We start from the raw sequence: 13,509 nt of genomic DNA on the forward strand, positions 1-13,509 counted from the left end.
ACCTTTTTGCGGGCGCGTTATTTTGAAAAATCTGACCGGAAGTACTGTTCCGTCATGTGTAGCTGGCTCGACTGGAAACGGGACTAGTGAAAGTCTGTTCTTCCATTGGGTCCTGTTCAGCTACACAAGTTATCGAAAATACTGATAGTTTTGTCAGATTTTAAGAACTTCACTTATTCAAAGATAGACATGGCGCTCACAGACGCTGACGTCCAGAAACAGGTAAAGCAGGCGATGTTAGTTTAATTTCGTTTATGCCACTAACGTTATACACTAACTTTATGTAAACAGCAAACTTCAGCTAACGGGCCAAAGCACTGCAGGAAATCGCATTTTAGAGCTGTTTCAGTGTTGTACGAACTTTTTGATTGGATAATAAATAGCGTGTCAGTTTAATTTTCTGGCATTTTGTTGTTTGCCATAGTTGTACATTTTTGGGCGTATAAATGCAGGGGATGTTTGGCATTTGAGTGCGCCTCCTTCACTTGCACAATGCAATGCAAACTAAGTTTTTACTTTTAGGGTTAATTAGTTTGATTGCCGTTGCTACGCAATCAAACTATTGTTCTTCACACTCTTTCTTCTTCTTCTTCTTCTTCTTCTTCCGTACGTTTTTTGGCGCAGAGTATCTTCATTAAAAATCATTGTAAACCCAAAGTTTAAATTTAGGTTAGACCATGTTTTGATCAATAGGTTCAACATTTTGGTAAACAAGCTTTAAGACTTTACCGGACATCTGGATCTCAACAGGCTACTTTCTGTTCATCTCTTGTGGCAGATCAAGCACATGATGGCCTTCATTGAACAAGAAGCCAATGAGAAGGTCGAGGAAATTGATGCTAAGGTAACTGAAGGTTGTCTGTCATTTGGCCAGTCTTGTGATTTTTGCCACAGTGATCGGTAATGGATCTTATGTTCACAGGCTGAGGAAGAGTTCAACATTGAGAAAGGCCGTCTGGTGCAGACTCAGCGTGTAAAAATCATGGAATACTACGAGAAGAAGGAAAAACAGATTGAACAACATAAGAAAATGTGAGTTTAGCTGTTTGTTTTACACTTCGTTATAATACGTTTCTAAAATTATAATTAAAAAAAATTACAAATTATAATTTGTAATTTTGAACGTTTTTCATCAAAACACCATAATACAAACATTGAGCTTACAAAAACACCAAAAAGAAAGACAGGATTCCACTTATGAGGAATTAACTTAACTACTTCTGTTTGATTAAAATTAATAAAAAATAATGTACTTCCCACAGCCAAATGTCAAACTTGAAGAACCAAGCAAGGCTGAAGGTGCTAAAGGCCCGAGATGACATGATCACGGTTAGAGTTCAAAGTTATTATTTTATAAAAATTCAAATGCTCTTTAGTCTTCAATAGTCTTCAGATCCTAGAAAAGCTAAAACTGTGTGCTAGAACAAAGAGTTAAACATAAAGTATATTGATTCTGCAAGGCATTATGAATAATCTATATTAGTCAGCCTGTTTCTCAGTTTTCCAATTCAATTCTTTCCCAGGATCTATTAAGTGAAGCCCGACAAAGACTTGCAGAGATTGCAAAGAACCCTGCTCAGTACTCCACGCTGTTAGAAGGCCTGGTGCTTCAGGTACAATCTCCCAGCTGCTGAGGTTAACAAGCAATTTATTTAGTCAGTTACGTTGTGTTTTCAGAGTTTGTGCTTCTAAACTTTTCAGGGATTTTACCAGCTGCTTGAACCTAAAGTTACCATTCGTTGCCGACAACAGGATTTAGAAATGGTCCAGGTAAGATCAAGCTATGCAAGTTGTCATAATTTTAATTTTACTGATAAAAGCACAAGATGAGAGTTTCTGATTTATTAACTGACAGGGTGCCGTCAATAAGAACATCCCTATCTACAAACAGGCAGTGAAGAGCAACATAGTCGTCAAGATTGACCAAGAACGCTTTCTACCCTCTGAAATGTAAGAAAGATAAAAAAAAAAAACGATGCTGTTTAATTCTGTCATGTACTGGCATGACTGTTTCTTGTATTTTGACAGTTGTGGAGGAGTTGAAGTATATAATGATAACGGGAAGATTAAGGTGTCCAACACTTTGGAGAGTCGACTTGAACTTATGGCACAACAGGTAAAATAAAGTTTCTAAAATACAAATTATCAGTGATTATGCCTAAGTGCAGTGTCTGCTGCTTGTCAATGGGGGGCAGCACAACCCAACAGGTTTTAGTTAGAAAACATGTTCAATGCTTGAAGGTTGGGGATTCAGGCTTGAAAGTCACCTTACATGCTCATTTACTATATTTATGAGTGAGTAATGCCATCAGTAATGAAGAAGCTAATTCTCATTTTCAGGTGAAGCAATAAAACTAATTTCATATTCATTATCTACCATTATGCAGATTTTTGAAATTAGTTCTGGGTATTTTTTATGTTTCTTACAAAACTGCAGACCTAACTTAAATAGGTTTCTTACAGCGGTATTACAGATATTATTATTTTAAACTACATTAACTCAAAAAATGGTAACTATTTGTAGATTTTGTCACAAGGTATCAGAACAGACATTTATACATACATTTGTAATTTATCCAGATTTCTCCTCCTGAAATTTCTATTTGTATTCTGATTTTAATCCAAACAGATGATGCCTGAAATTAGAGTGAAGTTGTTTGGCCCCAACCAAAACCGTAAATTCATGGATTAATGGTGGACTTGAAGACAGACTGTGGACACAGGTGGAATAATTCAGGTGATCACAGGCTATCACTGTAAAGAACTGTGGAACCACTTGCCATTTGCCAGTGGGGGTAGAAAACCTTCAACTGAATACTGGCGGGCTAAGTATTGGTTTAACAAGTGCTCTTTTACTTTTGTTCAAGTGCCCTTTATTTTACCTCTGTGTGTGTTTTTTTTCTGAAGGACACTTTTATTTGCAATGGCTCTGCAAATATTATTAAGCTAAATATTAGGTCACCAAAGATGCTCACCACATTTTCTAAATATAACATTCTACAATGAGATTGATAACAAGACAAATATAACTTTTGTATGTGTGTGTGTGTGTCTGCGTGTCTGTGTGTCTGTCACATGTGTGTAAACACATTGTGGTCCAAACATTGTTCTAAAGCAATGAACGTACACAAAGCAAAAAATAAATACATTTGTGAGACACATTCAGCATGAATGAGATATCTTTATTTACAGCTTGTAAACAAATAGTTTACTTGGACTATATTCACTCTACCATAAGGAAAATGTAGTAGCCTAGGTATGCTAGCCACATCAAAAATGTGTTTTACATTAAAAATATTTATATAAAAAAGGTTTTAGTGCCACCCATTGGGCTTAAGTAATGGCAAACAGTTGGCAAGACAAGGTGCCATACTCCCTCCATGGGTCTAACAATTATAATTGTCCTTGCTAAAAATAGACTCATGTACCAAAACAATGTTCCAACACCACCATTTCCACTGAATTCATTTAAGACTTACAGTTTTGTTGTATTAGAAACTATCAGCATGATAAGGCTTTAATTGCTTTAGTTATTGTGTGCACATCATTTGAAGCAACATATTTATGAGTAACTAAGCAGTGAAATCATCCCAAGGCGTATTTTCGGTTTATTTTATTCCCTGACTAGTGGTGAAAAGAGGTCTGTGAGCTATTTGCCTTGCAGTCTAACCTGTAGCCATTAGACAGGAAGTGAGCTGTGCGTTAGAGTATATTGTATGCTAATAAAGGGATTAAAGCATTACCATCAGATTAACAGATGACCTCAAAGACACTGGCAGGCAGCACCTCCTCGTCCAGTGAAAGAATTCAAGATTACAACTATGGGATAAAGAGAGGGTATACATTTTTTCTTTAGTGTGCACATTATGTGAAGCAACGTCATGATAGAACAAAGCAGAAATTTCAACCTGAGTTATTTCAGGTCTTATTTAAACCATGGCAAACAGCGATCCAGTGAACTCTCTAAGAGAGTTGTCTGGTAGTGTAACTTGTGGCCTTTAAGCAGGAAGTAAGCTGTGTGTTAGTGTATATTGTATGCTTATACAGGGTTTAAAGCATTAGAGTGAGATTAACAAATTACCCCAGAGACACAGGCTGATCATGCCTCCCACTTCAGTGAAAGAATCCAAGATTATAAGCCTGACCTCCAGGACAGAGTAAAGCAATGTGTAAGAGCAGGTAGAAAGATACCAAGCTCATTTTCAGACATGGAAGTCCGAACAATTGGCCAGACTTTCTCAACATTATGCAATATTAGATAAAGATTAAAAAGGGGGTGGTTTTTACTTATAAACTCACATAGACCAAAAAAAACTGGTCAGATTGGTAGGCATTTTCATTGGCAGCCTCAAAATAACAGGTAGCTGTTCTCTTTTCTTAACCTCCCTTAGCTCTCCCAAGTCAAAGGACCAGACCCAGGCATATTGCAAGTGGGCATCCTGGGATAACAGAGAGCTTGGGTCACATACTCTCAGATTAGTCACACATACACAGGACCTTGTTTGACCTACAGAACCCTGCTGACAGCATGTAAAAACATAAAGAAATACGCAAATTAGTAGAGCGCCTTCCCATATAGTTTCCTTTGGTTAGTGGATTGCATTCCTCATTCTCTCAAATGAATTCTGCTCAGTCAATTGTTTCATTTACTCACTGCAGATTAAAACAGCATATTATCTGTACAAAAACACCACAATTGCTGCCACCAATACAAAACACTGCTATCCCCAAAAACCCAGCACCATCTCCCCGACCCCAAGAAAGTAGACACCCTGTGCAATGCCAAAAAGTGGAGCAATGACCAAAGCACGACATGTGGCACCCTTGAGGAATGCTGATGGACCCTCTCGCGTCAGTATGCGCCTGCAAAGTACACAGAGGATGCAAGAAAAGGGAAGTGTTACTAGGCACTTTGCTTTAATGAATACTGGGGGCTGAAGGTATTTGTTAGATGCTGTATTTTTACCTTGTGCAGTCAAGAATTCCTCTGTAAGAATCCTCTCCTTCACCTTTTTGCAAGGTCTGCAGACGGGTCTTTATTACTATGGGTATTGAAAACAGAAGTGTCTTTCACATAAATCCAGAATATACATCATTTAAACCAAACCCTACCCACTATTTAATGGTTACTTAAGTGTTTTGTACTGGAACTTTAAATTCGTATGCATGATGAAGCAACATCAAAACAACACCTATTTTAGTGGCATTGCCTGAAGGTTTCATCTACATCCCACCCATGCTCATTCCCACTCACCATCCAGCGGTGTGACCGCGACAGCTGCCACAGAACCAGCAGAGCAGCCTGCCACGAAGGACTGCCAGAATGGTGCCTGTGCCTGCACATCACCCTGGCTACCTGTTCGGCCCAGCGCATTAAGGTTGGCAAACAGTGGGAAGTAGATCATTGAGAAAGGGACATCTCTGAAAAATAAATATTTTTAAATGTAAGATTAGAAAGGGAATGTGAGTGGAGGTGAGGTCACCAGACAAGCAGGGAGAGAGAGGCACAGACATGGCCTGAATCAAAAACAGCATGGCAGCCAGACATAGCTGGAGGAATCTATTGACCAATGTTGATTTGGAGAGGTGTTAGGAAATACCATGAGTTATCCAATCTAAAATCAGTTTATCAAAGCCGTGATGATAGAAGTGAATTAAAGGAGACAGAGTGCACCCAAGTATCATAAGTGAGCAACATCAGTGGATTGTGTCGCATGATTAATATACAAAAGAGTTATGTACTATATAAATGAAGACAAAAAAGTGAAATAACTGGTGTATGCTGTGAGTGTGTATATCTTTGTTTCTTCACCTCATTAAGGTAGCTCCTGCCCCCCTGTAGAGACCAGCCAGGCCACGAGTCTTCAGCAACTCCGCAGTGATGCCAGTGGCTGAGGGCCGTGGTGGAGGGGTCGACCGAGCCTGCGGTGGGGGTGCCACCAAAGATGGAGCTGGACCAGTAGCAGCAGCCTGAGCCTGAGCAGTCACAGGCCTTTGTGCAGCTAAATGAAAAAACACAAAGTGCCTCAGGTTAGAAGGCACAAAGAGGAAAATGTAAACAACGCAGCAGTCACAGTGGATGATTTTTGTTACTGAACAAAGGACGGCTGCCAAAATTTGACTTTCTAATTTATGAACACTGTGATCACATTAGGCTTTGTTTAATTACACACTATTTGACAGCTCACCAAGGCGACCTGCATCTTGCAGCTGTATCTTGAGCATCTCCATAGGAGTGGTGACCACTACTTGACAGGTCCCAGCCCCGCACCCGGCCAGTACCTCTCCCCATAGGGGCAAATGCCTGGAGACAGAGAATAACGTCAGTAACACATACACAATACAACAGCAAGCACAAGAGCCTGTATAGTCCTTACAGGAATGTATAATATATTAAATGCAGATATGAAGCCATCCATCTGCTTAATATATTATGTTAAACTGGCAAAAAGACAGGTATAATTTGGCTTCATACTGTAGTGCAATAAATTCAAAGCTGTTTTAGACTAGCTTTACTGAATCAGAGGCACAAAAATGAAGTTACCCATCTTTAGACAGCTTCTGCCTGAAGACGTCATTGGCTGCCAGTTTAATGGCTTTTTCTGGTGTTACTAGCGTGAGGTTCACAGCAGCACCTGAAGAGCACAAATAGGCTAATGTCAATGACACACAACCATTTCCGCCACAAGCACACAAATAGAGCAAACACCTCAATGGCAGCTTACGGCTCACAGCTATGGAGCTAATGGCAGTGAATGCTGGTTATCATGATAAATAGATTTAGAGCTCGCAGGAGAAACAACAGCCTAGGTGGCCGGATTACGTTTACTGTGGTAGTACTGTTTGTCACAGGGATTAGAAAAGCAAAGAATACCTCTGTAGCATCCGAAATAGCCCTCTGAACGTACGGTCTTTGCCAGACAGTCAAGCCTTGAAGTACAACAAACAAAACAATTGTCCATTATATTTGTATCTATATCTGCAATGACTGTAGATCACCTGAATACACCATCCTGCCCTCAAACTGAGACAAGAGCTGGTAGCAGTTAAAACTCTTACTTTTTTACTTTTACTACAGCAAAACTCCATTTTAACTAACTTGGCTTTTAAAAGAATGTTAAATGAGCTATTTTTCCATCTCTGACTCACAGTGGAAAACCACCAGATGCTAAACACAGTGGAGAAGCTACGCCCAATCAGCCAGCTGCAGTATTAATGCCGACCTGATGTGTGCTGTTCAAAATACAGTCAGTGTGTCTCCTAAGGACATGAAACTTAGAATGTAGAATTTATTGGAGAAAAACATTGATTAAAGTCATTTTTAAGGGGTCCTTGAAAATGAGATGAATCCACGTTTTTCTCCACAAGTCTTGTTTTTAAGACTTTGAAATTAGGGTAACAGAATATGTAAAAAAAAACTGAACACAGTTCCTAGTTACTGCCGCTCATCATAACACAAAGCTACAAACTCACTCAAACATCGGCCCAAATATGGGAACAGTTTATTGCTGTTTTGCTCCGCCCTCTGAGATTCAGTGGAAAAGTATGTGAGACGTGGTTATCTAGATTCTGTTGTCCCGGTGGAGCTCTAATTAGAAAGCGCATGTAATGCAGTGGCTTTCTAGTGATTTCAGTAGAATCAAAATACATTGCTTTTATGAAAGGAGGTATGCAGATGTGACAGATCAATCACAGTTAAATAACTTTAGCCAGGGAAGCCCCACTCACATTCCTTTGTAGACTTGGATGCCCTGCTGGTTCTGTAGGCGGGTCTTGGCCAGGTCAATAGGAAATACACATGTCACACCAACCAGGCCTGCCACGCCCCCATTAATCAGCTTAGCAGGGAGACTGTGAAGGGATCAACATAGACACACGCACACACATGCATGCAGACCCATTTACACAGTCACCAAGACAAGCCATGTAAATGACACATTCATTCATTGGGAAAGTACAGATAATTTAAAGTTAACATTGCTGCTGCTTTCATTTAGTAAAAACATCTTCAAACAAATGATATACTACATACCTAACTTTTTTCTCCCCCATCCTGCTGGTGTTTGGGCTCCACGCCCAGGCCCACTATTCCTCCTACTCCACCCACCCTCCTCCTCCTCTTCCTCTCCCAAAGTTGTCACCGCAGCTCAGCTTTCACCTGCCCACCCACAACACAAAGCTTCTTCTAATGTGGTTGGAGTGGTCCGCCTTGTTCCTTTTTTCCTTGGTACTGCGGGAGTGGACGCCCTCTTTTCTGCTGTGGCCAAGACCACCTGCGCTGGATATGTGTTTTCTGGCCAGACTTTCTGCTTTGTTGTGCTTCACACCAACACACAATCTCTCTCCCACTGTCTGGACACACAAATCACATGCAGTTAGAGGTATTTTTCTGTGTCTCAAAGCCTTTCTAAAGAGACATGTATTCTTGCAGTAGGTGGGCATGGTTGTGGTAAAGGACTGACACATCTCACATTGAATGTCAGGCTCCATAAAATGCAGCCTTAGTCATTCATAAATGTGAACAGCAGTATATCCCAAGACTACCACACTGAGACAGAACATCTTGAGTCTCTCTAATCTGTCAGCTAAAAGGGATAAGAGTATTTGATCTAGCAAGGAGGGCAGATCTGAAAATGAGGGGCTTACCAGTATTCCTTTAACACACGTTTACAACTATATAAAAAGAAGATTTGAAGGGAGTTTGAAAGAGCTGTCTTAAGTTTTTTCCTTTCTATAAATCAGATAGTTTGTAGTCCAGCTTAAGAATCGTGTTTTACAGATAGAACAAATGCAGTGGAAAACTTGTGTTGGTGCATGCTTTCATTTACTATGCTGTCAGTTTTGTTCGTTTTCTGCCTCTTCCCCCCTGACTTCCCCTGTCTTTCAGCACCCTTATTAATCTCTCTCTTAATCTCTCCACCTCCATTCTGCCTCTATTTTTACCACTGTTAACCTTCACTATATCTTTCCCTGTCTTTCCCACTGAAAGTAACAGAAACAATCAGGTTTTTTTTCCTTTTTCCAACTCATCTTGATTTGCAGTTGTCTTAGGTTTATTTTTCCATCACTATTTCCCATTGCTGGAGCCTAGTCACATTCTACACATGCTTTCACTGAACCTCTTTCTGTGAAACTTTCTTTCAGCTCCATTCACACACAGTGGTGACCCTGCCAAAACACAGACAAGAGTGCCTCACCCCAAGCAAACCTCCAGCTTTCCCCTAAAACTGCACCAGAGCTCCCTTTTCACACAGCTCACACAGCACAAGCACTACGAGACAAGCTTTCAAAAAACTTTTAAAAAACATTTTCTCCCAATCCAGAGACACAGCAGTGGGGAATGTGAGTCTTACCTCTGCTGATGCATCCCACACGCAGGATCAAACTGTCCACTTTCTTTTCACTTCAACAATGCATGCAGCAATGGTAGTCAAGCGAAAACAATCTGAGAGAGCCAGCGGCCACTCAGGGACCGTTACACAAACACCAGTATTGTCCTGCTTCCTAAGTCCCTCCCTCTCGTGGTGACTCTGTGTGACAGAGCCCCGGCAACGCAGCTCTGCACTAACACAACCCGACATAAACTCATGCCGGTGGAGCTGTTGACAGGATACACAGCACACACAGACCAATTGCAAATCAGTGTGTATTGCTTCTGTGAAAGTATATACAACATGAGCAGAAACTAAAAGGGGCTGGCCATCAGTAATGAGCTTCCTATTCAACAGTCCCAGGTATTACATAATACCTCCAGACACGCTGAATGTCACAAATGTTCACTGACTTACAATTATTACTAATAATAGTATCTGGAGTCAATGTTCTCACTGACTGGGATAGTTTACTTTTGGGAAGTATGCACAAAAATGTTATGTTAAATTATGTTAGGTCAGCAACAAAAAGAGCATGTGACCACCACAGCAACTGCTCACGGCCCTTTTTTCATGAGCATTGATTTTTCTTAATGGAAACACAATAACTGTCAATGGCAATTTCACTCATCAACTGAAAACAATTTCCATTGAAGATCATTTTTAAGCTTCTAGTTTTAAAGCATAGGACTGTGATGGCAAGCAGATTCTGTCCAGTGTATCAATGTGATGATCTATACCAAAGCATGCCTTAGTTTCTGTTTCTAACCAGGAGCCAGTGTAGGAGTGGCTATCCTTTTTTAAGACATGATGACTTGATATAAGCACTAGGGACAGAGGGATTGTGTATTATGTAAACTGTATGTAAAAATGTATTGAAAGCAAACATTTACATAGAACACATCCAAATCCAGTTCAGGGCTACTGCTTATACAATATCCCATGCTTAAATGTTCAGTCTAAAGAATATGTTGATGAAGATTCTCAGTCATCCAGGTCATAATACGTAGAGATGACTGAAGCAAGGCATCTGCACTTGTAGAGTTTTCTTGAAGACATTTCACTGCTACTCCAAGCAGCTTCATCAGTTCTATCTGTTTGGTGGGGAAACATGGTTTATATGTGGGGGAGGACCTCAGTGGGTGGGTCTGGATGAAACTCACAAACAATGGCACTAAATGTCTCCATACTTTCCTGTGTTGCTATGACTGTCTGTGTCTGTCTAACGACTGGCTAACGACTATGAGACTACAGGGGTGGGACAGGATGACAGCCCATTGTTCTTGCTGGGCAAATAAGACCTTTCTGGAAATGGATGTAAGCACTGCATTGTATGTGCTAGAAAGATGATGTCCACCACCTCTGTTAAGGGAAGGTTTTTACAGCCTAACATAGATGGCTTCCTTGACTCCTCTTTCACCTGTCCTCTCTGTCTAAGATGTGAACATTGTTGTCCTTTTTCTTTGAGGTGAAGATGAACAGCTGGGTCCTGTCCTGTGCCATTCTTTTGTGGGGTGGTTGTTTAGTTTCACAGTCTAAAGATTAAAAAGATCATGAGTTGGCCAAAAGAAAGATACAATAAAAAGCCTAACCTAATATGTCCTATGTAAAAAATGATGCCTGTAACAATAGGCATCTTTTTTCACAACAGACACTGTATTTGACCTGTCAAATAGATGAAGCCATATTAATGATGCCTACATTCCACTTAGGGGAGGTTCAGCTTTGTGTGCAGCTCATTTGAACACATGATCTATCAATAATTTTACAGGTGATTTCCCAGCTGTGACATGTCAAAATGTAACAGTCTTTACCATTAAAGCATCTGCATATGTACTGTAAGTAAAAAGTAATGGGTGTTCATCACCTACACAATCAGAATAGGAAGAGTAATACACTTGATGCAATCTGAAACTTCACCACTAGATGTCACTAAATCATACACTATTCATTTAAGTAAAACTGTCCATATTGTAGTTTAAACACACTGAAGGTGCAACATTAAAACTTGTCAGCATTGTGTTTTTAAACACAATGCTGACAAGTTTTTATATATATATATATATATATATATATATATATATATATATATATATATATATATATATATATATACAGAGAGAGAGAGAGCGAATAACTTGACTAACCAGGGAATTTACTCGGCAAACAATATAGAGTTTTTGTTTGTTTGTGTCGAAGCCCTGCACATTGGACAACTCAAAAATCTAAATCAATAAAATATAAAGCTTTTCATGACCTTTCCTCCCGTGCCATCTTTAAAAGTTTTGCACGACTATTCACAAAACACGTTCCATCAGTTTTACTACATGCACTTTTCAAATATTGCGATGGGGGGCGCCCCTGTTCAGTGAATTTAAAATTGAAGCTTTTTTTTACAAAATAGCAGTGTAGCTTGGAACTTACTGCATGTGATACAACAGAAGCGAACAACACTTATGTGAACTGTTTTAAGTTACTACGACTGTGATGCATAAAAGAGAACACAGAATTAGAAAATTTAACTAGAAAAGGGCATTTCCTGAAGAAAATGCAAGTTTGATTGCTGCAGCTGAAGCATTGCTTTGAATGCTGATGTGAAGGATTGCTCTGAATTACTGGAGAATCTGCAATCTGAACTTAATTTGCTGAAACACGGTTAAGAATTTAGAAAGATAAAGCTCTTATCTGGAAAATTAGAAAATGTTGTAATATTATAAAGATATGAAAAACTGTTATGAAAAAACAGCTGAAGACAAGAACAGTATGAAGTCGCTGACCTTAAAGAATAGCCTGTGAATATACCATATGAAAGGTCTGAGGCTGGATTAATACCATAAGCTTATAAGAATCACAGGCTGTGTGATTTTAATGTGGAAAAGTAGTATACAGCTGAAGGATGATCAATATGACAGATATAATGCTTAAAATGTGATAAAGACTACAAATATGGCTGCTTTGTATGCTTCTTGTGTGTCAGCCTGTCACCATGGTAACAGCCCTGCCTGCCTGCCTGGAATCCATGACAACCTGAATGTTTATCAACTGTATCAACACTCTCTGCCCCCTCCTAATGCATTTCCAATGTAAAAACACCCTCTAAACAACTTCTGGTTTTGTCCAAACTGAGCCTTCAGACAAAAAATATGGACACCATGAGAATCGCAAGAAGTTGCTTTACAACACAGTATGTCTATGGTGTCAAAGATTTGGAGATGGCGGCGAGTTAGAAAATATGGCTGCTCTGCTTCTGTTTTTGGTTTTACATTATGTCTTAATGGAAGAATGACCGGCACTCTCCCCGAACTGGCTGTACGGGCAAAACGGTTGGGTGTTCCTTCGAACTGATATAAAAATTATCCCAGTTAGATGGAAGGTGCAGGCCTGAGTGCAGGTTAGAGAGATTTTTTTAGGCATCTCCCCAGCCTCTCTCCACTCTGAGTGATGACATCATCCACTCTGGCCCCCATCACACTAATACACACTAATGTTAAACTCAGAGGACGCCTCAAAAACCACTCCAACTTTGAGAGCCTGGCGTGCAGAAACGATTCGGAATTAGAAAATTCTGAACACAAGTTTGATAGAGCAGCATCTAATGAGCGTTTTAAGATTAAAATGGAGTCTGTAGCTTGAAATTTGTAGAAGGAGATACATTTGGCAGATGACCCTCGTTGAAGGGCTCTCTCATAGACTCCCATGTTAAACGTAAATTGCTTAATATTTGAAAAATTATCATTTTTTGAAAAACACTTCAAGTTGACCCTGAATGTCCTCTATGAGATGAACATTTTGGTAGTTGAATGGTTGAAATCGGTCAATGTATGCTGAAGTTTCAACGTTTTGGGTTTTTGGTCATTCACCATTTACAGTCATTCCCTTTAAACGGCGGGCGCATTAATCAATCAGTGGGGAACGTTGGCTGTAGACCCATGCTACTAAAAAGGAAATGTGGGTTTGTTTCCAAATATTTTATTGTTCATACGTTATGATTGTTTAACATCAAAGTACAAAGCATTACAATGACTATTCATGCCCACAGTGTAGTTGTACATATAAGGCTAAGTAATCCTCCCCCCTTATTTGTTGTGCAGTGGTATCGTCCTTCCCATCTGTTCAGCTCAGTGAGACTTTGATTGAA

General features: G+C 39.7%; 2 protein-coding genes across 2 annotated transcripts; one reads left to right on the plus strand and one right to left on the minus strand.

Moving 5' to 3' along the window:
- The first annotated feature begins 69 nt into the window (after positions 1 to 69).
- Positions 70 to 3,161, plus strand: atp6v1e1a (ATPase H+ transporting V1 subunit E1a). Its single transcript, XM_028408246.1, has 9 exons — positions 70 to 222; positions 779 to 844; positions 923 to 1,032; positions 1,263 to 1,329; positions 1,524 to 1,613; positions 1,702 to 1,770; positions 1,856 to 1,950; positions 2,029 to 2,116; positions 2,630 to 3,161. Exons 1-9 carry the CDS (start codon positions 190 to 192, stop codon positions 2,690 to 2,692), a joined length of 681 nt encoding a protein of 226 aa, XP_028264047.1. The 5' UTR covers positions 70 to 189; the 3' UTR covers positions 2,693 to 3,161.
- Positions 3,162 to 9,648, minus strand: slc25a18 (solute carrier family 25 member 18). The gene is made up of 10 exons (XM_028408247.1): positions 9,354 to 9,648; positions 8,033 to 8,352; positions 7,729 to 7,851; positions 6,875 to 6,930; positions 6,545 to 6,635; positions 6,189 to 6,304; positions 5,813 to 6,002; positions 5,255 to 5,421; positions 4,967 to 5,042; positions 3,162 to 4,863 (listed from the first exon to the last, which is right to left on the minus strand). Exons 2-10 carry the CDS (start codon positions 8,050 to 8,052, stop codon positions 4,722 to 4,724), a joined length of 981 nt encoding a protein of 326 aa, XP_028264048.1. The 5' UTR covers positions 8,053 to 8,352; positions 9,354 to 9,648; the 3' UTR covers positions 3,162 to 4,721.
- Positions 9,649 to 13,509: the final 3,861 nt, after the last annotated feature.

This window comes from Parambassis ranga, chromosome 6, assembly GCF_900634625.1.
Source record: "Parambassis ranga chromosome 6, fParRan2.1, whole genome shotgun sequence".
Lineage (NCBI taxonomy): Eukaryota > Metazoa > Chordata > Actinopteri > Ambassidae > Parambassis > Parambassis ranga.

What these genes read in the sequence shown, in the direction of transcription:
- atp6v1e1a (XM_028408246.1), top strand. Translation starts at nt 190, where the DNA reads ATGGCGCTCACAGACGCTGACGTCCAGAAACAG. An exon ending in ACGCTGACGTCCAGAAACAG is followed by an intron (nt 223 to 778) that starts GTAAAGCAGGCG and finishes CTCTTGTGGCAG; the next exon opens with ATCAAGCACATGATGGCCTT. An exon ending in AGGATTTAGAAATGGTCCAG is followed by an intron (nt 1,771 to 1,855) that starts GTAAGATCAAGC and finishes ATTAACTGACAG; the next exon opens with GGTGCCGTCAATAAGAACAT.
- slc25a18 (XM_028408247.1), bottom strand. Translation starts at nt 8,052, where the DNA reads ATGGGGGAGAAAAAAGTTAG. An exon ending in GCAAGATGCAGGTCGCCTTG is followed by an intron (nt 6,003 to 6,188) that starts GTGAGCTGTCAA and finishes TTTTTCATTTAG; the next exon opens with CTGCACAAAGGCCTGTGACT. An exon ending in CGCGGTCACACCGCTGGATG is followed by an intron (nt 5,043 to 5,254) that starts GTGAGTGGGAAT and finishes CAATACCCATAG; the next exon opens with TAATAAAGACCCGTCTGCAG.